This window comes from Oryctolagus cuniculus, chromosome 5 (genome assembly GCF_051225735.1).
Source record: "Oryctolagus cuniculus isolate XC-2025 breed Fujian yellow rabbit chromosome 5, ASM5122573v1, whole genome shotgun sequence".
NCBI lineage: Eukaryota > Metazoa > Chordata > Mammalia > Lagomorpha > Leporidae > Oryctolagus > Oryctolagus cuniculus.
The window spans coordinates 1,890,919-1,915,749 of record NC_142871.1 but is presented as its reverse complement, the minus strand read 5'-3'; the positions used below and the strand labels follow the sequence as shown (position 1 = coordinate 1,915,749).

At 66.1% G+C, this 24,831-nt stretch overlaps 1 protein-coding gene and 1 long non-coding RNA gene across 7 annotated transcripts in view; one reads left to right on the top strand and one right to left on the bottom strand.

Moving 5' to 3' along the window:
- The window catches only part of UNC93A (unc-93 homolog A), a 31,556-nt gene extending 7,273 nt beyond the window's left edge, over positions 1-24,283 (bottom strand). For 2 of the 4 annotated variants that reach the window (XR_016233529.1, XM_089332456.1), the window contains exons 1-8: positions 24,107-24,283; positions 18,771-18,906; positions 16,324-16,505; positions 15,371-15,600; positions 14,517-14,642; positions 13,044-13,255; positions 11,659-11,794; positions 10,743-10,874 (exon numbers count right to left, since the gene is read on the bottom strand). Coding sequence is in view for 3 of the 4 variants with exons in the window: in XM_089332456.1 (XP_089188582.1) it covers positions 10,743-10,874; positions 11,659-11,794; positions 13,044-13,255; positions 14,517-14,642; positions 15,371-15,600; positions 16,324-16,505; positions 18,771-18,906; positions 24,107-24,210 (1,258 nt within the window). In the remaining variant the exon portion in view is untranslated. Of the gene's footprint in view, positions 1-1,693; positions 2,856-10,742; positions 10,875-11,658; positions 11,795-13,043; positions 13,256-14,516; positions 14,643-15,370; positions 15,601-16,323; positions 16,506-18,770; positions 18,907-23,165; positions 23,329-24,106 lie in introns of those variants that run through there. The other 2 variants (XM_070074586.2, XM_089332455.1) reach the window with 2 other exon arrangements.
- On the top strand, positions 6,841-17,546 carry LOC138849772 (uncharacterized). 3 transcript variants are annotated; one of them, XR_016233530.1, is made up of 7 exons: positions 6,841-7,041; positions 7,693-8,942; positions 9,364-9,474; positions 9,725-9,886; positions 15,377-15,527; positions 16,723-16,817; positions 16,976-17,546. It is a non-coding gene; the product is annotated as an uncharacterized LOC138849772 (long non-coding RNA). The 3 variants fall into 3 exon arrangements; XR_011388914.2 differs by having other exon boundaries at positions 16,703-16,817; XR_016233531.1 differs by having other exon boundaries at positions 6,842-7,041; positions 7,693-7,870; positions 16,703-16,817.
- Positions 24,284-24,831: the final 548 nt, after the last annotated feature.

Below are 24,831 nucleotides of genomic sequence, written 5' to 3'. Positions count from 1 at the left end.
ATCTGGAAGTGTGGCCCCTCCCACACTGAGCACACCTGGAAGTGCGGCCCCTCCCTGCACTGAGCACACCTGGAAGTGTGGCCCCTCCCGCACTGAGCACATCTGGAAGTGTGGCCCCTCCCACACTGAGCACACCTGGAAGTGTGGCCCCTCCCACACTGAGCACACCTGGAAGTGTGGCCCCTCCCACACTGAGCACACCTGGAAGTGTGGCCCCTCCCACACTGAGCACACCTGGAAGTGTGGCCCCTCCCACACTGAGCACACCTGGAAGTGCGGCCCCTCCCACACTGAGCACACCTGGGAGTGTGGCCCCTCCCTGCACTGAGCACATCTGGAAGTGTGGCCCCTCCCACACTGAGCACACCTGGAAGTGCGGCCCCTCCCACACTGAGCACACCTGGAAGTGTGGCCCCTCCCTCACTGAGCACACCTGGAAGTGTGGCCCCTCCCACACTGAGCACATCTGGAAGTGTGGCCCCTCCCACACTGAGCACACCTGGAAGTGTGGCCCCTCCCGCACTGAGCACACCTGGGAGTGTGGCCCCTCCCTCACTGAGCACATCTGGAAGTGTGGCCCCTCCCTCACTGAGCACATCTGGAAGTGTGGCCCCTCCCACACTGAGCACATCTGGAAGTGTGGCCCCTCCCACACTGAGCACACCTGGAAGTGTGGCCCCTCCCGCACTGAGCACACCTGGGAGTGTGGCCCCTCCCTCACTGAGCACATCTGGAAGTGTGGCCCCTCCCACACTGAGCACACCTGGAAGTGTGGGTGCAGCCCCTCCCTCACTGAGCACACCTGGAAGTGTGGCCCCTCCCACACTGAGCACACCTGGAAGTGTGGGTGCAGCCCCTCCCACACTGAGCACACCTGGAAGTGTGGCCCCTCCCCTCCTTGAGCACACCTGGAAGTGTGGCCCCTCCCACACTGAGCACACCTGGAAGTGCGGCGCTCAGACCTGGGTCTCTAGTGCTGCGAGCGAGTGAGCGTTGGCTCATTCCCTGTGTGCAAGGGCTGCTTGGGGCCAGATGAGCCTGCCTGGGGCTTCCTGGGTGAACGGTGGCTCCTTATGGCACAGATCAGGTGTGGGCAAGGCTCCTGGGGAACCAGACACAGAGGCTGCCCTTGTCAGACCCAGAGGCGTGGAGAGGGGCAGGAGGCAGAGGGAGGCCAGGAGGGGTGGGCCCATGGGGGGGCCGCAGTGCTGAGGGCGGTGACCGAGTGCTGGGAGGGTGGGGCCTGGGCACTTGGGGGCGGGGGCGGAGCACTGGGGGCGGGACAGGCCCAAGCCCCTGTGGAATGTGGGGCTTCTCCAACAGCTCCTCCTGTGTGTCTTATGCTCCCTCCTCTGCCTCTTGGGGACAGGGAGAGGGGGCGGGCAGTACAGACACAGGGCACTGGGGACACAGTCTGTGGCGGGGACACGCCAGGCTCAGCCGGGCATGTCCCCTGGGGTGTCCAGGAGCCCTTTGCCCCAGCAGTGGTGACTTTGTCTTCTCTTGGTCCTGCCCGGCTCTGCACCCGGCGGTCACTGCCCAGATGAGGGAGGACCCCGTCTGCCTCCACTCACTCTCCCATCCCCGACACTGGCTGGCACCCGCCCAGGGCTCCGGGAGCACTGGGGAGGACACGGAACGCTGAGCCCAGTTTAGGGTCAGAGTCCTGTGCCACGTGTCCCACTGGAAATGATTTCTTTCTTTTTTTTAAATAAAGTTTATTTTGGTGCAAAGCTTTTTCATAATATGCATTTTCCAAGATCTTGTTGAAGATCCCCCCCTTTTAAAATATTTATTTATTTGAAAGTTACACAGAGAGGAGAGGCAGAGAGAAAGAGAGAGAGAGAGAGAGAGAGAGAGAGAGAGAGAGGTCTTCCATCCGCTGGTTCACCCCCCAGATGGCTGCAATGGCCAGAGCCGCGCTGATCTGAAGCCAGGAGCCAGGAGCTTCTTCCAGGTCTCCCACGCGGGTGCAGGGGCCCAAGGACTTGAGCCATCTTTTACTGCTTTCCCAGGCCACAGCAGAGAGCTGGATCGGATGTGGAGCAGCCGAGTCCTGAACTGGCACCCACGTGGGATGCTGGCACTGCAGGTGGCGGCTTTTACCCGCTGTGCCACAGCGCCGGCCCCTCGAAATGATTTCTAAGCCACTCGCACCGCGACGTCTGTGTGTGCAGTGAGTGAGCCGTGTGAGGTCGCGGAATCAAGGCATCTGCACTGGCGGTGACTCCGTAAAATAATCGCATTTATTCAGAAACACAGACTCTGCGAGCTTCCAGCAGCCGCAGCTCCGTGTGGCTCTGCCGCTCGCTGCTCATCTGGCGCTGTGTGAGCTCTGCGGGGCGTCTTCAGGAGAACCCACGCAAGGGTCGGCCGTGCCCCAGGCCGGGTCCCAGTGGCCGGCTGCCTTCCCCTCCACTCTGCGTGGCTTGTGGTGAGATGTGGGCGGAGAATCATTAGAACAGAGAAACGCTCCAGAGAAGCGCAGTCACACGTGGCTGTGGCCACATGGGGCAGGCCTGGTTGAGAGCGGGCAGCCGGACGCCCCCGGTGTGTCTTCAGCCCACTCCCCGTTGCGGCCGCACACGGGCCTCACAGGGCCGTCTGCGTGTTCCCCTCCGCGTGGGCTGCCAGCCCTGCAGCCGGCGGCGTGTGCGTCTTCCTGGCCTCCATGCGCTCCACGGTTCCGTAGGCCGCCATGGTCACGGTCAGCACGGCCAGCAGGATGTAGAGCTTGACGCTGACACAGAGGAAGGCGCTGTACCCGAAGGCGGTGACGAAGCCCAGGGCCTCCCAGAGGCGGTAGCCGGCAAAGGCCGCCTCCTTGTGCTTCTCAAACAGGACCCCGTACAGAGCTGCGAGGGAGGCGGGCAGAGGTGCTGCGGTAAACCTGGTGTGCTCCGCCCCACGCCGGGCAGCCGGAACTGCCTCGTCCTGTGGGCATGGGGGAGACTGGGGGACCCCCCGCTCTGGTCCCCTGGCCTGCTCAGGGCAGGGCCGGCCGCCCCATGGGAGCTGCCCCAGACTCGCCCGGGGGCTGGGTCACGTCCACACCAGGGAGCGGAAGTGCGCAATAGAGACCCGGGGGCTGGCAGCCAGCTCCCCCGGGACTGCAGGGACCCATCTGCACAGCACCTGTTATGGACCGACCCGGGGACAGGCCAGAGGACAGATGGACAGGCCACTCCAGAAATGAGAGGCATTCTGGTTTGTTGTTGCTTTTAAGAACTTAATTTCCCCGCTCTGGATTTAAAGTGAATGGTGAGGGTCTCTGCGGTTATCAACTGAGTTTTCTAGAAAACACCCTGGGAATTCGCAGCTGCTGCCGAGAACCAGCGCCCACGGGCCTGCTCCCCGGAGTTCCTGCGCACCTGGGACAGAGCGGACCCGCGTCCAGGAACCCTCGGCTCGGATCCTCCCGGCTGTGAGTGCGCGGTGACCCCACCCGGCCCCGAGTCTGACAATATCAAACATCGGCACTCAGATCCTGCCGGCTTCTGTCCTAAAACTGGATCCATAACCGAGAATCCTGGGAAGGAAATCCAAGCCGCCAGTGTGGACGCTGCCACCGCCGGCCGGTCGGTTAGCCCACGTTGGGTAGTGCGGAGGCCCCGCGCGGCCACGGAAGGAAGCGGACCAGGACACACACGGCCTGGCCTCCTGAGCACTCGGTGGCACAAGCGACTCATGCCAAGCAGACTCGTCAGCCCCCCAGGACGATCTAGCCGAGGCCGAGCAGTGACGACCGCGGTCGCTGCTCGCTGAGCAGCAGGCACCCCCCCCCCATCCCGTTCCGTGGACTCAGCGCCTCCTGGAGCCACGCGATCCTGAACATTCCGAGTTTCTTCTGCGCCGGCTCTGGGCCTCGGCTGCCTCCCAGCCAGACCCCGGCCGTGGTACGCTCAGGGCCTGATTGCAGGCGCAGGCGCAGGCGCAGGCGGAATTAGAGGCCTGCGAATTCACACCTGCGTCCAAACCAGCCGCGGGCTGCTGGGTGGGAACCACAGGGCGGCCAGAGCACGGGCTGTGCCCCAGGAATGCGGCTCCCAGGTGGTCAGAGGGGAAAGCCAGGGCCCGGCCGGCGCAGCCAGCGCTGCCTTCTAAGACCCGCAGAGGAGGGGCCGGAGGACGCGAACCCCGCCCAGGGAGGAGAGGGCAGGGCCAGGAGTGACCAGTGAGAGGCAGGGAGGAGAGAGAAGGGCCAGGAGTGACCAGTGAGAGGCAGGGGGGGGGGGCAGGGCCAGGAGTGACCAGTGAGAGGCAGGGAGGGGAGGGCAGGGCCAGGAGTGACCAGTGAGAGGCAGGGAGGGCAGGGCAGGGCCAGGAGTGACCAGTGAGAGGCAGGGAGGGCAGGGCAGGGCCAGGAATGACCAGTGAGAGGCAGGGAGGGGAGGGCAGGGCCAGGGGTGACCAGTGAGAGGCAGGGAGGGCAGGGCAGGGCCAGGGGTGACCAGTGAGAGGCAGGGAGGGGAGGGCAGGGCCAGGGGTGACCAGTGAGAGGCAGGGAGGAGAGGACAGGGCCAGGAGTGACCAGTGAGAGGCAGGGAGGGCAGGGCAGGGCCAGGAGTGACCAGTGAGAGGCAGGGAGGGGAGGGCAGGGCCAGGGGTGACCAGTGAGAGGCAGGGAGGGGGGGCAGGGCCGGGAGTGACCAGTGAGAGGCAGGGAGGGGAGGGCAGGGCCAGGGGTGACCAGTGAGAGGCAGGGAGGGCAGGGCAGGGCCAGGAGTGACCAGTGAGAGGCGGGGGGGGGGCAGGGCCGGGAGTGACCAGTGAGAGGCAGGGAGGGGGGGTGTGGGGAGCAGGCCAGACTAGACTGAGTTACTGGAATTAAGACTTATTCTATGCATCTGCTCTCCCACAATATGGCGCTGGGAGAGAAGTAAACAGCTTCCGCACAGCTGCCTCCAGTTCAACCAATAAACTGTAGGACCTGCTCCTGATTGGAGAGCAGCGTACTCGGCGTGTGGGCAGCCGAGTTGGGATTGGCGGAGGAGGACTATAAAGGAGGAGAGAGACGGCATGCACCGGGAACATCTATGGGGAACATCTAAGGGGAACATCTAGCTGAAGGAACACCTGTGCAGCCCCCGAGAAGAGCCGGCCGGCGGTGTGCCGCTCCCCTGCGGAAGTGGGGAATGTGGCCAGGGGGAACTGCCCTTCCACGGAGGTGGAAGGGATAGTAGCCAACCCGGGAAGAACCAACAGCAAACCCGGGGAGGGCCGAGCAGACAAAAAGAACAGCGCAGGGTCCTGTGTCGTTCCTCCACGAAGAGGGGGAGCGACAGGGGGGCAGGGCCAGGGGTGACCAGTGAGAGGCAGGGAGGGGGGGCAGGGCCGGGAGTGACCAGTGAGAGGCAGGGAGGGGAGGGCAGGACCAGGGGTGACCAGTGAGAGGCAGGGAGGGCAGGGCAGGGCCAGGAGTGACCAGTGAGAGGCAGGGAGGTGGGGCAGGGCCGGGAGTGACCAGTGAGAGGCAGGGAAAGGGGGCAGGGCCAGGGGTGACCAGTGAGAGGCAGGGAGGGGGGGCAGGGCTAGGAGTGACCAGTGAGAGGCAGGGAGGGGGGGCAGGGCCGGGAGTGACCAGTGAGAGGCAGGGAGGGCAGGGCAGGGCCGGGAGTGACCAGTGAGAGGCAGGGAGGGGGGGCAGGGCCAGGGGTGACCAGTGAGAGGCAGGGAGGGGGGCAGGGCCAGGGGTGACCAGCGAGAGGCAGGGGGGGCAGGGCAGGGCCGGGAGTGACCAGTGAGAGGCGGGGGGGGGCAGGGCCAGGGGTGACCAGTGAGAGGCGGGGAGGGGGCAGGGCCGGGGCTGACCAGTGAGAGGCGGGGAGGGGGGCAGGGCCGGGGGTGACCAGCGAGAGGCGGGGGGGGCAGGGCCAGGGGTGACCAGTGAGAGGCAGGGAGGGGAGGGCAGGGCCAGGGGTGACCAGTGAGAGGCAGGGAGGGGAGGGCAGGGCCGGGGGTGACCAGCGAGAGGCGGGGAGGGGGCAGGGCCGGGAGTGACCAGTGAGAGGCAGGGAGGGGAGGGCAGGGCCAGGAGTGACCAGTGAGAGGCGGGGAGGGCAGGGCCAGGGGTGACCAGTGAGAGGCGGGGAGGGGGCAGGGCCGGGGCGGACCAGTGAGAGGCGGGGAGGGCAGGGCCGGGGGGGACCAGCGAGAGGCGAGGAGGGGGGCAGGGCCGGGGCTGACCAGCGAGAGGCGGGGAGGGCAGGGCCGGGGGGGACCAGCGAGAGGCGGGGAGGGCAGGGCCGGGGGGGACCAGCGAGAGGTGGGAGGGGGCAGGGCCGGGGCTGACCAGCGAGAGGCGGGGAGGGGGCAGGGCCGGGGGGGACCAGCGAGAGGCGGGGAGGGCAGGGCCGGGGGGGACCAGCGAGAGGCGGGAGGGGGCAGGGCCGGGGCTGACCAGCGAGAGGCGGGGAGGGGGCAGGGCCGGGGCTGACCAGTGAGAGGCGGGGAGGGGGGGCAGGGCCGGGGGGGACCAGCGAGAGGCGGGGGGGGCAGGGCCGGGGCTGACCAGCGAGAGGCGGGAGGGGGGGCAGGGCCGGGGGGGACCAGCGAGAGGCGGGGGGGGCAGGGCCGGGGCTGACCAGCGAGAGGCGGGAGGGGGGGCAGGGCCGGGGGGGACCAGCGAGAGGCGGGGGGGCAGGGCCGGGGGGGACCAGCGAGAGGCGGGGAGGGCAGGGCCGGGGGGGACCAGCGAGAGGCGGGAGGGGGCAGGGCCGGGGCTGACCAGCGAGAGGCAGGGAGGGGGCAGGGCCGGGGCTGACCAGCGAGAGGCGGGAGGGGGCAGGGCCGGGGGGGACCAGCGAGAGGCGGGGAGGGGGCAGGGCCGGGGCTGACCAGCGAGAGGCGGGAGGGGGGGCAGGGCCGGGGGGGACCAGCGAGAGGCGGCGGCCCGGGCTCGAGACCTGGCTCCGCTTCCGTCTAAACACAAAGGGAGCATCTGAGCACCGCGTCAAGCCGCACAGGCACATCACTGGGTGGTGAGCGGAGCCGAAGCGACATCGCGGCAACTCTGAAGTCCTTGTGCTGTCGGGGTGACAGGTGGGGACCAGGGCTCTGACCGCCAGAGGAGGGTGTGGGGGCACAGGTGGGGGCGGGAGCAGCCCTGGAGCTCGGCGAGAGCCAGGACGTGGGGTGAGCCCTGTGTGTGGTGATAGAAACACAGAGACAGATGCCGATGCAGACGGGTGTGCCCGGGGCAGGCCACACACACACACACGCACACACACACGCACCTACACGCACGCACGCACACTCACACACACGTGCACGCACATGCACACACGCACACATGCACACACACGTGCACGCACACGCACACGCACACACACACGCACACGCACACATGTCCGACTGTCCCTGGAGGGCCCAGTCTCAGGAGCAGGAGCACGGCCAGCCCTCAGATCTTGGTTTTTCACATCATTCTCCCCCAAGAAACGACTGATCCTCGCATGAAGCAGGGAAACACGGATGTGCCTGGAAAGGCCGGCCACGCAGGCAGGAGGACGCACTAGGATGGCCGGCACCACACACCAGGAGCTGGTGTGGCCTGGCGGGGACTGTGGGCGCAAGTAAGGGGCAGAGGGACACTGCGCTGGTGTGGATTCGTGGCCGGAGAAACCAAGGCAGCGCAGAAAGCTCAGATCCTCCACGGGAATTCTCAGTGGTTCCTGTGGCTTCTCCTCCCTGCAGGTGGGGATGACCACCCCCGATGGCTGTCCAGGCTGGAGATCGGCTTTCAAATAATTGAATGAGGAGAGGGAAAAGTGGAACCACTGTTTGAGCAACCTGGCAGGTGCACACTGACCCAGTGGCCACGGTAACGCCTCCGTGGCACTCACACAGCTCTCGGGACACCCACCACAGGAGGGTGAGAAGGGGCTTCCCCCAGCAGTCTTCCTCCCCAGACACACGGCCCCAGCCCACCCCAGTACCCTGCAGAAGCACCAAGGTCATGGAAGCGAGGGAAAATGAGCAGCAGTCAGAGACAGCTATGGAGACGCAGTCTCTACGGGCAGCGTGGTGCCCAGGATGGGTCCCGGGGTAGAAAAAGACATCAGTGGGAACACGAGAAATCCAGGCAAGTCCGGATGGGGACTGGCAAGGTTGGATGAGGTACAGTGAAAGGTGCTTTGGTGCAATGAATGTTGAGATCTGTGCATCGGGGGGCTGGCTTCCAGGCGCTGCCCCCCACAACGCTGGCATCCCATACGGGCGCCAGTTCACGTCTCAGCTGCTCCACTTCCAGTCCAGCTCCCTGCCAATTACGGGAAAGCAACAGAAGACGGCCCAGGTCCCTGGGCCCCTGCCACCCACATGGGAGACCTGGAAGGAATTCCGAGCTCTTGGCTTTGGCCTGGTCCAGCCCTGGCCGTTGTGTCCATTTGGAGAGTGAACCAGCAGATGGAAGCTCTTTTTGTCTCTCTCTGCCTCTCCCTCTTTTCCTCTGCCTTCCAAACAAACAAATCTTTTGAAAAAAGAAATCCATGCCATTATTTTTTGTAGTAATCATTAGCCAAGAACCTCCCGAAATCACCTGCACTTTCTGGAATCTAAAAAACAAGGGTAATGACCTGCTTCAGCCCAGGTCCCCCGGCTGTATCAGACGCCCAGCACTAGGGGGCGCTGGGGACTCTCCTGGTATCTCCGCAGCTCTGCTGCAGATCTGAGATTCTTAAACAAGACGTCTGGGTACAAGGAGGACGGCACACTCTAGTCTGCCGTGTCCACCTCATCTTCCCAGGCTGAGCAGGGTCACGTGACTGAGACCCAGGCTCTCAGCCTTGGACACGGGGACACAGATGAGACACAGGCCACCAGTACAAGAGAAGTCTGACGGACAGAGCCTTTCCGCCCGGAAACAGCCCTGTGGCAGCCCAGGGCAGGGCCTCCGGGCTCGCAGGTCGCCCTGGGGACTGCACCCGTCTTCACTGGCTGTCAGGGTGAGGAAGGGATGGGGCTGATGGGATTCCTGGGTGGGCGGGGCGAGGGTCCACAGGGCTGAGCACTCCCACCCTGGGGGCAGTGTGCACTCTGCACAGAGCTGGGGACCACGTGACCTCAGAAAGAACGGCAGGTTCAGGGGCCGCGGGAGTGCGGCTTGACTTGCCCTCGGAGAGCAGAGTGCCACAGCGCTGCCTTGGGGGGCGGCCAGAGCCACACGCAGCTCCCGGGGTTCCAGGAAGGGAGCCCAGGGCCCTGGGGCGTGGCGGAAACGAAGTGCAAGTGTCCCTCCTCCCCAAGACCCCTGGGGGCTCCAGGAGCAGCTCGCAAAGGCTCAAGAATGCCTGCTTGTGTCTTAGGAGAAAAACATGGCTTTCCCCTGAGCAAAACGCGGAACTCACTCATCCCCTTTCACACCAGCGCCTCTATCCAGAGCTCCCTGACTGGTCAACGGCGGAGCCCAGAGGCCACTGCCGGCCGAGAGCAGAGGAGCCGCCCGTGTCGTGTCTCTGGCCGCGGAGGGAAGGGGAGGTGAGCAGCCGGTTCACTGCTCAGCGAGAGAGGAAAGCTGGCCGGGTTTACTGCCGGCGTCTTTGCCATCGGGAGAGCTGCGGTACAGCGCGGGTGCTTCCTGGGCCCCCATCTCGATTCACCCTAAATACTCAAAATGCACAGCTCGTAGGGCGACAGGCATGGGGTGCTGGGTGAAATCGGGGTCGTTCACGGGGCTGGGGGGACACGGTCTCCGGGTGTGCTCATGTCAGCCTCCTGCCCCGGGCAGGCAATGTGCAGGCCACTGGTTGACGGCTGCCCAGCCAGGAAAGGTCGCGGGAGCCTCTGCTGTGCCCCTCGGAGCCCGAGCCTCCCTCCAGTCCACCCAGGCCCGGACGAGAGGCGAACACAGCTGAGGATGTGGGAGGCGGAGGCAGGCGCCCAGCGTAAGGTGATCCGTTTGCTCCAGGTCCGCGTTAGGGTTCCGAGTGGGCCTCACACACCACCCCCCACAGCCCCCAGCATCCCACATGGCCCCGCCCCCAGCCCCCAGCATCCACCTGCGTGCACACCCCAGCCCAGGCCTGCCTCACACCCACGTCCGATTCTCTGCCTCCTGCTTCCGTCCCTGGGTCGCAGCGCGTCTCACTGTAGACCCAGGACCCCCAGACCCCTCCCGCGTCTGAGCCCCCTCCTCTGCGACTGCATCCCCCCAGGGAGCCATGCCCTGCTCTCAGCCTCTGCCCGCAGGCTCCAGCCTGGTCTCCCCGACACCCATCGCCGCCCATCCCCCAGACTGGGTGGGGACTTGGCCTGGGTCCTGCAGTTGGCGTGAAAACCTGACTTCTCGCTGCCAGCCAGTCCTCCACGTTCAGGTCACGGGTCACACTGCCAGCAGCAGGCTCTGCAGCCGACCCGCCGGGACCCCGTCATGTCCACCCTGGGCTGCCCCTGTCCCGCCCAGCCCCTGCTCCAGGAGACTGCCCTCAGCGCCCGGCAGGACTTCCCGCCTCTGCCTGCCTCTCCTTCCCGCCACCGTGACCCAGCCGGTGGAGGCTGTGTCACCACGGAGAGAAGGCCACAGGCCCGGAGAACCGTGCTGGTGCCAGGGAAAGGGCCGGGCGGGGACTGGCCGTCTGCACCCGGGCCTGAGCAAGCGCTCTCTGGAAATGTCAGGCAGGACGGGCCCCCCCGCAGCCCCTGCCCGTGGCTGGGGGCCAGGGCTGCCGCCTGGTCCCCGGGGAGGGGGGTGGCCCCCACGGCTGAAGGCGGGGGGCCACGGAGGCGGGCCTGTCCTGGACACTCACCGTTGTTCTGCGTCTGCCACACGGCGTCCGCCAGGCCCCACAGGCCGGCCAAGAGGAAGAAGAGGGCCTGCTGGGCGGGGCGTGGCTTCCAGAGCAGCAGGGCCAGGATGCAGGAGAGCTGGGTGACCGCACCTGGGCCGGGGGGGGGCGCGAGGCCGTGGCCACTCGGCAGGGTGGCCTCCGGCAGGAGCCCCCCCCCGAGCTCTCAGTGACCCTCCGGCCCCTCCCCCACAGGCCCATGCTTGGGTGCCCTCTGTGCCCCCAGCCCCCCGACAGCCCACAGCAAGCAGGGCCTGTACGGGCCAGGGTCAGGTCAGGCCCGGCTCTCTGGGCATCCCAGGGCCCACCCAGAGACAGCCCAGAGGGGGAGTTCATTCCTCTCAAGGGAGGAAGGGGTGGGGGAACGGAGGGTGGGGCAGGCTGGGAGGGGATGGAAGGAGGGGACAGGCTGGGGAGGGGGGATGGGAGGGGAGGGGACAGGCTGTGGAGGGGGAATGGGAGGGTGGGACAGGCTGGGGGGCAGGGGGGACGGAAGGGGGTGGGACAGGCTGTGGAGGGGGGATGGAAGGGGGGACAGGCTGGGGGGCAGGGGGGATGGAAGGGGGGACAGGCTGGGGGGCAGGGGGGATGGAAGGGGGGACAGGCTGTGGAGGGGGGATGGAAGGGAGGGACAGGCTGGGGGCAGGGGGGACGGGAGGGGAGGGACAGGCTGGGGGGCGGGGGGGATGGAAGGGGAGGGGACAGGCTGGGGAAGGGGGACGGGAGGGGAGGGACAGGCTGGGGGGCGGGGGGGCGGCTTCCATCCTGCAGGACGCTCCCGGCTTCAAGCACCCCTCTTAGGTCTCACTCCCCTCTCTGAGCTGCACCCTCTCTGCCGCGGCCCCCAGCCCCAGGGCTGGCCCCCGCGGCCGCCTACCCAGCACGTAGAGCGCCGCCCTGCCTGTGAACTGCGAGATCTTCCCGTAGAGCAGGGAGCACAGCGCGTTGGTGGCCGAGAAGCAGATCATGACGTAGCCCACGGACTGGATGCCCAGGGCGCAGGTGACGTAGGACTGTGGAGGGAGCCGGCGCGTCAGGGAGGCCGCCCGCCGGGCTGCGGCAGGGGGTCTCCGCGCCGTGGGGAGCCCCCGGGGCAAGGCTGGAAGGAAAGGTCCCAGAGAGCGTGGACGGGCACAGCTTTCCCGGTGGCTCCCTTGTCCCGTGTGGCGTCTGTGCGGTGCCCACAGAGCCAGGAGGACCATTCCCCGGGGGGCTGACCATTCCCTGCAGGGGGCAGACGTAGACAACGACAGGGTTGGGGGATCTTGTCACAGCGTGGAAGACACGAGCCCGGGAGCCCCCGAGTCAGGCAGCGCCAGCCGCGCTCCTGTTCCAGGCCGGCAGGACCAGGAGGCCACACCCCCCGCTGCCCGCCTGGTGGGGCCCAGGGGCCGCGTCCAGCACCCCCAGTGGCCTTTCTGGCCCTCCCGCTTACTTGCCAGCACTCAGAGCTCTGCCCAGACTGTGGGGTGAGCCGCACAGCACCTAGATCAGGGAGAGCCCGTCCCGCACGGCCCCGGGGGAGACTCCGAGCGGCTGGGCACCCGCCTCTCATCCCGCTCGGTCCGCAGAAGCCTGGGGTGGGGGACCAGGGGGCAGAAGCTTCCCCTGTGAGGGAGGGGCAGCACCCTGAGGACCCGGGTCACTGGCTCAGCTCTGGCCTGGTGTCTGCAGCCTCCAGAGGGCCGCTGCTGTCACCTGGGACGCAGGATCTGAACTCTCACGGGGCAGAGGGGACCTGGGGACCCGCACCTCCCTGCTGCCCACTCCACAGCAGGGGACGCCTTCGGGGCAGGAGCAGGTGCACCAGAAAGGACCCACTCAGACCCTGCCCGGCCACTCCGGGTCCTGCATCCCTGGGCTTCTCTGCTCCAACCCCTAGAGGGCGCCTGCTTTCCCGCAGCACAGAGCAGTGGTGCCTGGGCAGGGGCAGGCGGTCAGGGCCTGGACGGCCACGTGGGTGTCCGGACGGTCACGCCCAATTCCAGGCGACTGAACACGGCCATTTGCAAGCCTGGGGACGGAAGGTGAGATTCTGCCCGCGTCACACCCATGGCCATTGCGGGTGGGCGCCAGGAACAGCTGCCATTTCGGATCTGGAATTCCCCCACCAGGGCACATGTCAGGCCGGACGTGGCCCTGTGACCCTCTGACGTGGGGATCCCATGGGAGTTGGAGGGGGCCCGGAGCTGAGAGCGTGAGTCAGCTCCGCTGCGGCGGGGCGGGGCGTCCAGGAGCCCGCGGCCCGGGCCAGACGCCTACCCTGGTGTACTCGCCCGAGAGGAAGCCTTGCTGCAGCCCGCTGTAGAGCGGCAGCAGGCTCAGCAGGCACAGGCGCTTGTCCCGGAACAGCCGGAAGGTGGAGAGCAGCGTGGACCAGACAGGCGGCGGCTTCTCCCCTCCCCCGCTCTGTGCCGCGTCTTCTATGGGCTCCAGGAAAACCGCGAGCAGCAGGACGGCCAGGACACCGCTCCCTGCATGGAAAGGAGAGGCCGGGCATCTGGGGGCCAGCACACAGACCCCTGTCCCCGAGCCACAGGGCTCCCTGCGTGGAAGAGAGAGGCCGGGCGTCTGGGGGCCAGCACACAGACCCCTGTCCCTGAGCCAAAGCCAGCCACAGGGCTCCCTGCGTAGAAAGGAGAGGCCAGGCATCTGGGAGCCAGCACACAGACCCCTGTTCCCAAGCCACAGGGCTCCCTGTGTGGAAGGGAGAGGCCGGGCATCTGGGAGCCAGGACACAGACCCCTGTCCCCGAGCCACAGGGCTCCCTGTGTGGAAGGGAGAGGCCGGGCGTCTGAGAGCCAGGACACAGACCCCTGTCCCCGAGCCACAGGGCTCCCTGTGTGGAAGGGAGAGGCCGGGCATCTGGGAGCCAGGACACAGACCCCTGTCCCCGAGCCACAGGGCTCCCTGTGTGGAAGGGAGAGGCCAGGCGTCTGGGGGCCAGCACACAGACCCCTGTCCCCGAGCCACAGGGCTCCCTGCCTGGAAAGGAGAGGCTGGGCGTCTGGGGGCCAGCATACAGACCCCTGTCCCCAAGCCAAAGCCAGCCACAGGGCTCCCTGTGTGGAAGGGAGAGGCCGGGAGTCTGGGGGCCAGCACACAGACCCCTGTCCCCAAGCCACAGGGCTCCCTGCGTGGAAGGGAGAGGGCGAGTGTCTGGGGGTCAGCACACAGACCCCCCCCCCGTCCCCAAGCTGAAGCCACAGGGCTCCCTGTGCCCACCAGGCTCTTGTGGGAGAGCAGACACTGCAGGTCCGCAATGTCCTCGCGGGCATGGAATACGCCTAAGTGGGGAGAATGCCCAGTGTGCTTTGCGCCCTCAGCCATGAGCTGCTTCTCTCGCCCTAAGCCCCGAAGCGAGGTCCACCCACAGATGGTCTTCCTCGGGGCCAACACACCCGGCAAGGGTCCCTGTGCTCGCTCTTTGCTCCAAACCCACTGGGCTGAGCGCCCTGCGGTGGGAGGTGGAGTGTATGAGGGTCTGTCCCAGCGGCAGCGGGACAGCAGGCATTCGCAGGGAAGGACCGAGCAGGCCCCCAGACCACCGGTAAGAAGAGAAAAGCCCGCCATCCCGGGGCACGCGCAGGCAGGGCTGGTCTGCTGCACGGAGAGCACCGGAGGCCGGCCCCGCCCCGCGCGGGGGCTCGAGAGGAAGAAAGCGTGTCTAGGTTTTTCCTGATTGAGTGGGAATTGGTCTCGCTCAGTCCCCTTTGGGCTGGGGGGGGCGCCTACCCGTGTAGATGCCCAGCAGTGTGTAGATCAGACGCTGCGAGGGCTGCTGGGTGCTGTTGCTGGACGCCGTGGCCATCAGACAGTCACTGGCCCCGCAGCTGGCCAGCTGCTCCTCGGGGAGGGACTCTGAGGGCGCAAGCAGGCAGGCGTTAGGACAGAGAGGCCGGGCAGTGCTTGAGCCGCCGTGCCCTGGGCTCACCCCTCCCACGCCCGCTGCCAGTGGACCCTGGGCCGCCGCAGCCACACGGCACGGAGACTGACCTTCAGCCGGCGGCAACGGGCAGAAGAGGGCGGGCACCGGCCCGGGCTTCCCTCCCGCTGCCGCTCTGAGCAAGTGGGCTTGGCCACCGAGCTTCCCAGCGGAGGGGTCTGGGGGCTGGCAACAGAAGCACCAGCCTGAACTAGTCCTGGCCCCGGGATGGTGGCGCCCCTCGTGCCCGGGCCCGGGGCCCTTGTGAGGAGTGAAGAGGTTGGTCCCCTCTGCCCAGCGTGGGCCTCAGGGGGTGCAGCCATCAGACACACACTTTACATGCATGTCTGGGCTCGACTGGAAACCGGCTGGCGGGCCCACTCAGAGGGGACACGAGCAGGGGGAGCCCCTCAGGCCGGAAGAGTCGTGGGCACTCTCCCAGGGGCCACAGTCGCCGGGTGGTTCTCAGTTCCCCCACGGCGGCACCTCTGTCCCAAGAGTCCCCCTGCCCAGCGGGGAACTGTGGACAAGACAGAGCCTCAGACCCCCGCCCCGCGCTGCCGCGGGGGGAGCAGAGGCCCCTGCCCCTGCCCGCAGGCCAGGGCACCGGCAGGTGCGTGCGTGGCGGCTGAGACCCTCCCGCGCTCAGCCCCTTTCCCGTTACCTGCAGTGGGAGTCTGGCCGAACACCAGGGACGAGATCAGGTTGCCCCACACCCCGGACGACTGGAAGACGAGGAAGAAGATGCCGAAGTACTGGTTCACCACATCCTTGCCGAGTTTCCCGGCCCTCTCCGCGTGGGTGTTCCCCAGGACCGTGAGGTAGGTGCTCTGGGCGGACCACAGCGGGGCTGCGCCGAGCCCCAGCAGGATGGAGGTGGGGACCAGCGTGTACCTGCAGGCACAGCACAGGCAGGTGCCTCCTGCCCCCCGCACGCCGGCCCCCGCTGGCGGTCTCATCTCTGGAAGGATCTGAGCCCCCCTCAGCGCCCCTCCTGGCTCAGGTTCACCAGCAGAAGTGAACCGCAAGGCCGGTGAAGCTTCCATGGCTTTGGACACCACACGTTGCTAAGGAGAGACGTTTCTAACAGCCTCACCGTGTGACAACGGTCGATTGATTGGTTGCTGGGACCTTAGCGACAAGCATTCCGATGGACACTGCACTGTCGCAGGGGAAGGGAGCCGTTGAGGCCATCATGTCCCGGGTCACCAGGAAGTGCCCCTCCCTGGCACACATGGTGGGGTCAGTGCTCCCTGGCCACGGCTGGCACCTGATGCCCAGGAGGAAGTCATGGCCGCAGGGCCCGGGCGCCCGCCCCGTGACAGGGTGTGAGGGCCGGGGTGAGGTACAGTTCCGTCCCTGGGTCACACCCCAGCTAAGCCCCCAGAGATGCCTGTCCACTCTCCCTGTCAACGGGCGTCGTTCCAGCCCCTGGTGCAGAGGCAGGGGGAGCCCTGGGACTCAGGGACATGAGCCAACGGGGCGGGGGCAGGACTCGGTGGGAGAAGGGACATGGGACGGAGGCCAGAAACTGAGGGGCACTCGGGGTGCAGGGCGGGGGCGAGGGGCAGGCGCGAGAGAGAGCCTGGCGCCCCTGGGCGGGGGCGGGAGCCGTACCAGCTGGCGTGGAAGTTGCCCAGCGAGAAGGCCACGTAGCCGCACATGGAGACCGCCATGGTCCACTTGCAGCCCAGTTTCCGGATGAGGAGGGGCGGGAGGCAGGTGGAGGAGAGCAGGACCCCGCCGTAGAGCGTGCCGAGCGTGGCCACGCCCAGGCCGGCCTCGCTGTGGAGGCTGCTCTGTGGGGACAGGACAGGGCCGTCAGACGGCGGCTGCTCGGCTGGGCGACCCCGGCACCCTGGCCTGGCCAGAGTCAAGTTGCCGGGAGGGGGGAGTGGGAGAACTGGATCAGCCCGGGCCTTTGCCCTGCTGTGTTGATTTTTCTTTGTTCTGGGGTGAACATTGCACTGGTGGACCCGGGGGCGTCCGTGCGAAGCTGGCGGCACGTCTCTGCAGGGGTCTCTTCGCCACACATGCTGCAAACAGTCGGGCCATCTACAGCCACGTTCACGTGGAAGCAGGGGAAGGGACGTGTGAGCTCCATTTCCCAGGTGGGGGCCAGATCCGCCCGTCAGCGCCCTTGCTCTGTGACCGAGTGACCGTCACAGCGCCTGGTGTGGCCAGCCTGCAGGACGCGCGTGTGCAGGGGAGCACACGGGGGCTTCACTTCACGTGGGACTGCCTCACACGCTCCGTGTGCCTTCCACAGGACCCTCACCTAGGCCCCGCCCGGGCTGCAGACACGCACAGGAGAGGAAGCAGCCGCCCCCTGCAAGACCAGCAGCCCCAGGGGCTCCTGCTGAGGGCGGCACGCAGGCCCCGGCCCGCAGGTGGGGTCCCTGTGGCAGACACACGGGCACCCTGAGCTCCCAGGAGGGAGAAAACACAGCTCCGGGGCCAGCCACGACATCAGGGACCTGGGGACGCCCGGCCCAGCCCTCAGCTCCCAGGCCTCGGGTCAGGGAGAAGGCCGCACAGCAAGCAGGCGGCCAGCGGTCGCCAAGGTCGAGACAAGAGCGGCCACTGCAGCGGGGACAGCAGGGGCGGGCATCCCGGGGCCCGAGGTGGGCGCACGACCAGTGCAGATCACGCAGGGGCTCCCGGGGGCGAGGCCTGTGTCCTGCGGTGCTGAGCTGGGCGGACAGCTGGGAGTCCTGTGGCTCCCTTGGGCCCGGAGAGGCCAGCGGTGGCTGAGGGACCCGGTGGGACCTGGCATCACTCCTTTGCTCCAGCCCATCCTAACAGCGAGGGTCACCCCAGTGGACGCCTGTTTATAGACAGAATGTTCTAGAGCCTGCGGGGGGCGCTGTGGGGCCGCGCCAAGCAGTCGCGTCGGGCCAGGGCCGAGGTCTGGCACTCATCCTGTGCAGGAAGGGATCCCAGAGGTGACAGTGACCCCCACGCGCAGGAGCCCCAGAGGAACTGGACGCCGGTGAGAGCCTTGTGCGTCTCGACCCCCTGCTGTGGCCGCGGAGCCCACGTGGACGCCTGCTGGGCGCAGGGGACGCCCGAGTCGTAGCTACACGCAGGCAGCATGGACAGCTCCATGGACAGCTCCGAGGCCCTCCTCCCCCCTCCAGCATCCCGGGCCACAGGCCAACCCGCGGGCGTGGCTGAGATCCGCGCTCAATCCAGAACTGCCTGTGTCTAAGCTTTCTGACCTCTCACTGCCCCGTCTGGGCCCTGGGGAGCCATCTGTCCCCGCTGCCCGGACCGGCAAGACGGCCTCCTGTGGGCTGGCTGCACGTTGGCCCTGCCGTCTGCGTCCCGGCGGCTCATTCTCCTTCCAGAAGTCCCACACGCATCAACCAACCCAGCCACGAAACAGCCGTGTGCGGCGACAGCACCATGTCCAGGGCAGGCGAGGGCTCTGTGACCCTGGAGCGGAGCAGGGACGCCGCGTCCCCTTCTGCCCCCTTCTGCCCGGCCTTGAGTCAGCACGGCTGTCACTCGTTCCGTGAGTCTCACACAAAGCAGGCCCAGGGGCTGCCTTCTGCCCTCCCCTTGCCTAAGGACCCCTGGGGCTTTGCTCCCAGACTGGAAGGAATCAGCCTCAGGACACCTGCCTTGGAGGTGAGCTCAGGTCCAGCAGGGCCAGTGACCACGCCCCAGGCCACACGTGGCTCAGATCTGAGGAGGAGCCAGTGCCGGTAAATAGTTCGCACTGCAGACTAAGTTGTGCGCAGCGCAGGTGTGGACTGTGCGAGGGCCAGTGAGATTCCACGGATAAATTCACAGTGCTCCCGGCCACGGCCCGGCAGGCTGCAACCGAGGACTCCACGGTGCCGTCCCTGTGTCCCCCGGGTCTCGTCGCCCCTGGGACGCGAGGCCCCGGCTCTCTTGCCAGGGTCACACAGGGTATGCTGCCGGCAATCCTGCCAGAACGTGGGTGGGGCGTGGCAGCTGGGAGGGCGACAAGAAGCCCCCTCCTTGGCTGCCCGAGGCCGTGGGCATCCGTGCACGGGGAGGGGGATCAGAGGTCAGGCTGCTGGTCGTCCACTTACCTGCAGATTCTGCAGACCCCCGTAGGCCGTGAAGAGCAGCAGGAACCCAGACGACACCACGAGGATGTTCCTCAGAGCCGGCTCCATCGGGCTGCGGCGGCACCGACCAGCAGCCCACACGCGGCTGCCACGCTCCCTGGAAGAGAGCAGCGCAGTCAGGGACGGGCAGCGCACAGGAAGCCGCGTTCTCTGGGTCTGGGTTAGAAGTGAGTCATCTCGGCTGCCCTGGTTAATGAGTGCGGCTGTGCTGACCCCGGGCCCGGGCCGCGCTGCTGCTCGTCCACCCTCCGGGACGCAGGACGCCGCTGCTCCAGCTTGGATGTCCTGTGGGGCGGTGATGGGGCCACATTTTACACGCACGTCCCACGGGGTCACATGCTATACATGCGTCCCACGGCGTCCGCTCTGAGGAGCTGGCGGCGGTGCTGGGCGGGGTGGACTTCAGTCTGGCACAGCGCGAGGATCCACTTCAGGGATGTGAGTGCCCCTGGGAAAGAGCTGCCGGGCTGTTAAGCTCCCACGGCCAAAGTCTCCGCGTTGCAAAGGTTATGTGGTTTTACAGCACCGCACAGATTAAAACCACAGAGTGTAGTACTTTGCACAGCACTTGACGCGTGTCCGTCTGCCGCATGGGACTCTGCACGCGTGCCGCTAGGCAGGACAGGAAGGCGTGCATAGGACTCCTGCGTGGCTTAGCGTTTTAGGTGTAGGATGGCGCTGGCCGCGTGAGGCAGCTCAGCTTTGAAATGCGGCTGCTGCATCGGAGGAACGCAGTTCTCCTTTTTTTTTTTAATTAAGATCGACTTATGTATTTGAAAGGCAGAGTTACTCAGAAAGGGAGAGAGAGCGTCTATCTCCTGGCTCACTCCTCAGATGGTCACAACAGTCAGGCCTGGGCCAGGCCAAAGCCAGGAGCCAGGAGCTTCCTCCAGGTCTCCCAGGTGGGTGCAGGGGCCCAAGCACTTGGGCCATCTTCTGCTGTTTTCCCAGGCCACAGCAGAGAGCTGGATCGGAAGTGGAGCAGCCGGGACTTGAGCCAGCGCCCACATGGGATGCCAGTGTTGCAGGTGGTGGCTTTACCTGCTACGCCACAGCGCCGGCCCCAGGGAACTGAATTCTTAGCCAGCCCTGGCTGTTGTGGCCATTTGGAGCGTGAACCAGAGGATGGAAGATCTCCATTCTCTCTCTCTCTCTCTCTTTCTCTCTCTCCTTCCCTCCCTCCCTCCCTCCCTCCCTATCATTCTGCCTTTCAGATAAGTCTTTAAAAATAAGCTTATTTTAATGGAAATGAACTTGAAATCCAACCATTTGACAGGTCTTTAAAAAGTTCAAGGAAATGTATATTACAAACAAGTTCTCGGGGATTTCAAAGGAAGATTTTTGTACTGAAACTTTTCATCCCAAACTCCACAGACTGCTGCAAGATCCCTCATTTGTGCTTAGCTGGGAAAGCACGGAACGTTCTAGAAACCCAGGTGCCGTCTTGACTTACAAAGCAGCTTTCCCACGGGGAGCCGGGAGCCCGGGCTGGCCAGCTTCCCCGAGGCTGAGGCTGACGTCAGGCGTAAATGTGTCCCAAGTTCGAACGTCTCCCCCTAGTTAGCATCAGCGTCTGTTCTGCCTCAGCTAGGGGAAGACCCTTTTGTCCATCTGCTCTCTCTCAACACCACTTCCTGGGTGTCCAGGTGGAAGCCATGTGTGGCTGCAGACGGAACGTTCCAGAAAACCCCGGGCCAGGCACAGCACGAGCGGCCTTAGCAGCCGCTGGATGCCACTGCTTTGCCAGCCACCACTGCGTCTGCGAGAGGCTCCCAGCTTTTCTGCACAATCAGTGAATTTCCTGCTAAGAAGCTAACGGTTGGGGCCGGCGCTGTGGCTTAGTAGGTTAAGCAGCTGCCTGCGCCGGTTCGAATCCCAGCTGCTCCACTCTCCATCCAGCTCTCTGCTGTGGCCTGGGAAAGCAGTGGAAGATGGCCCAAGTGCTTGGGCCCCTGCGTGGGAGACCTGGACCTGGAAGAAGCTCCTGGCTCCTGGCTTCAGATGGGTGCAGCTCCGGCCGTTGTGGCCACTTGAAGAGTGAACCAGTGGATGGAAGATCTCTCTCTCTCTCTCTCTCTCTGCCTCGCCTCTCTGTAACTCTGCCTCTTGAAAAAATAAATAAATATTAAAAAAAAAAAAGCTAAAAGTTGCCCTTAATTTAAGGGAAACCTCATCAACGGTTGCTCTTTTAAACAAAATCCTCTTGTAAGCAGATTAATATTAATTTTCTTGCCATTTAAATCTGAAATCTGTTAATAAAAGCAGCACTGAATAAACTCAAATGTGTTCTATTCATTTGCATTTTTTTTCAGTTTATTTTATTTGTTTGAATGGCAGAGAAAGGGAGAGATCTTGCATCCGCTGGTCCATGACAGCCGGGGCTGGGCCAGGCCAGAGAGAGGAGCCGAGACGCAGCCCAGGCCTCCCGCGTGAGCGTCGGGGCCCTGCTGCCCATTAGCAGGAAGCTGCGGCAGAGGCCGAGGTGCGCTCCTGTCCGGTCCCGGGCACTCCCACGGGGGGTGCGGGTGCCCCCGCGGCGGCTTAGCCCACTGCACCCAGCGCCCACTCCACAGCTGGAAAGCGTGTGCAGGCGCAGTGGGACCTGGGATTCCTCACACTCTGCAAGTGAACGGCTCACTGGGCTCACTGGCTCTGTCCACAGGAGAGCAGGCCACAGGAGCACCTGGCTGGGAGTCCCCCCTCACAAGTGCCCAGAGCATCAGAAAGGGCGGGGCAGGGGCCGTGACGGCGGCCCCCTGCAGGACGGACACCTCTGCAGCCCCCGGGGAGGCTCGTGGACCCGGCTGACCCTCTGCGAGGGGCTGCCCAGGTCCAGGGCCTGGCGGGGACCCCACGGCCGAGCCCCACAGGCGGAAACTCGGTTAACATGGCCCTCCCCTCCCGAGAGTCTGGCGCAGGCTCAGCCCGCCAAAGCCTCCGTCACAGAGCCAGGCGATGCCTGCGTTGAGTCTACAGAGCCGTGGCCAAGGCACACGGTCCCCTGGGCAGCTCACGGTCCCCCGGGGCAGCTCACTGGGCTTGGCCTCTCCTTGCCGACACCAACAGCGCCAACAGAGTCCCAGCTCACAGGGGCTGTCTGCCGCTCTCGTGTGCAGATGGATGGCGGAGGTACCTGGTGTAGGACCCCCGTGTGTGCGTGCACACGCGCACACACACGTGCAGACACGCACCTTTTGCTGCTTTAATGTGCAGATCCCTTCCCCTTCCCAGCAAGCCTTGTTCCGCCTGAGCTGTAGAGCGGACCTGAGGAGCCCTCCACAGTGACTGGGTGGCAGGGGGCCTTGGTCTCTTGGGGCTGATTCTAGCGGGGGAGGCAGCAGAGAGACCACACACAGATACAGCAGGGGGCGAGGTCGGAGGACGGGGGCGAGGTAGGAGGACGGGGGGAGAGATAGGATGGACGGGGGTGAGGTAGGATGGACGGGGGCGAGGTAGGATGGACGGGGGTGAGGTAGGACGGACGGGGGCGAGGTAGACGGACGGGGGTGAGGTAGGACGGACAGGGGTGAGGTAGGACGGACAGGGGCGAGGTAGGACGGACAGGGGCGAGGTAGGACGGACAGGGGTGAGGTAGGACGGACGGGGGGGGTGAGGTAGGACAGACGGGGGCGAGGTAGGACGGACAGGGGCGAGGTAGGACGGACGGGGCGAGGTAGGACGGACAGGGGCGAGGTAGGACGGACGGGGCGAGGTAGGACGGACAGGGGGCGAGGTAGGACGGACGGGGGCGAGGTAGGACGGACGGGGGCGAGGTAGACGGACGGGGGCGAGGTAGACGGACGGGGGCGAGGTAGGACGGACGGGGGCGAGGTAGGACGGACGGGGCAAGGTAGGACGGACAGGGGTGAGGTAGGACGGACGGGGGGCGAGGTAGGACGGACGGGGGAGAGGTAGGACGGACGGGGGCGAGGTAGGACGGACGGGGGGGGGGGGGTGAGGTAGGACAGACGGGCGCACGCGCACACCAGCCCCACCCCCACGGCAGTGCCCCAGCGCAGCTCTCTGGTCAGCGGAACTGGAAGTCCCAGTTCTGCAGGTGCCCAGGAAGCCCACGCCGTGCGGCTGGGCTCGGCCAGGTTCCAGCTTAGCGCTGAGGAGGGAGGGCCGCACAGGGCCGGAGGCGGCTGGCCACGGCGCCCAGGCCAGGAGCGGAGTCGGGGCTGCGCGGCGGCGCTCCGGGCGTGTTTGCCATCGACCCTCTTGTCTGCCTGCAAAGCTGCAGCGACGCGAGGGTTGGACAGACTCCAAGTGGCCTTGGCCCCCACAACACACAGCCTCCATAGAGCCTGAGCTTTGTCCCCAGGCTAGGGAACGCCACGTGGGTGGCCTTTTTACCTAGCTGCGTGGCCTCCTCTGCTCCCGTCCCGCCTCAGGTGTTGGAGCGCGACCGACCGCGGCCGAGACGCTTCCCAGGCCCGCCCGGAAGCAGGGGCTCCTGGAACACTACTTTGGGAAACCGTTGTGCAACACCTGTCGTGACGTCGGCAGGTGGCAAAGGGGTGGTTTAGAAAGTGCAGCTGTCTCAGCACCTCCCACGTCACTGTCTTTGAGAGAGAGCTGGGGGCGGAGCTGCAGAAAGAGGGAGGGGCGGAGCCCCGGACGGGAGGAACCGAGAACCATGAAAATCATACACACACGTGTGTGCGAGTGTGCGTCTGTGCATGTGTCACGCAATAATTAATGTGCTTAAACTGTAGGTTCTATTTACTGGCTGAGAGAGAGAGAGAGCGAGAGAGCGAGCGAGCATCAGCTCCCACGTGAAGGTTCACCCCCTAGATGCCCACAGCCATCAGGATCGGGCCAGGCTGAAGCCAGGAGCGTGACTCAATCTAGCTCTGAGCCAGCATGGCTGCCCCCCCCCCGGGTCCGCAGGAGCAGGGAGCCGGAGTCGGCAGCCGGAGCCGGGCCTGGGACTCGGCATGCTGATGTGGCGTGCTGCCTTCCTCACCGCTGGGCTGAACACCGACTCCCCTAACAACCAAGACTTCTTGCGTAGGAAGTTGTCTCACCCAGAAGTCTGATTTTACACGGAAATACCGCGTTATTCGTGTCCCCCGGGCCTCGGTGAAGCACCCCGGCACTCGGGGGGCAAGTGCAGGGGGGCATGGCGGTGGGGCAGCCGCCCCGCCCTGCGCTTCTGTCGGCCTGACCTCCGGCCCCTCCTCCCCGCAGAACCACTCAGGCAGCCCCGTGGGCACGGCCACCGCGAGCCACTGGGAGCCGCCGCTTCAGCTCAGTCTCGCCTCCCACCACCGGGCAGCTCCTTTCTGCCTGACCTGCTTGCGGCGTGGCTGGGCCAGCGGGACGCGGTGCAGCTCCGGAGTCCTACGCCCCAGGTGCAGGGTGATGAGTGACCACCACAGCCAGCCACGGCCCCCATGGCCCCGGGGCTGCCCTTGGGGCAGCCAGCAGGACTGGGCTCTGCCCCCGCCCGGCCATCCTCCGAGGCCTTTCCTGGGTGAACGCCTGCTCCGCCCCCTCGGCTGCCTCTTCCCGGTGCTGCCTCCTGCCACGGGAGGGGGAGGGGGCGGCTCCCGCTGCTCGGCGAGGAGGAGTCAGGCCAGGACCTGGAGTTCTGTGCTCACAGCCTGTTGCTCCAGGGGTTGCCTTCGGGGCTCCAGGGCCTGCCCCTGTCCAACAGTCTGTGACCAGCCGCCCACGGGCCTCTGCAGATAGCCGGTCCCTGCGTGTCCTCAGAGGCGCCCAGCGTCTCCAGGGGCCCCCGTGGGCAGCACGGAGCTCAGGCCAGGGCCCTTCCGGGGGATATGGGCCAAGGGCGGGCACTCCGAGCAAAGCCGTGTTGTTCTGAGTGATGGCCCGTGTCCGTGCTCGTCCCTCCCGCCGCGTGTGGTAAGGGGCGGTGTGAATTGTGTATGTCCAGCAGCCCAAAGCCGTGGCGCGGCCACAGTGCCAGTGGGGCATGTTCTGTGAAATCACAATGCAGCATAGCCACTCCATGGGGGGGGGTCTCCTCCTGCTCTCCCCCCCCACCCCACCCCCC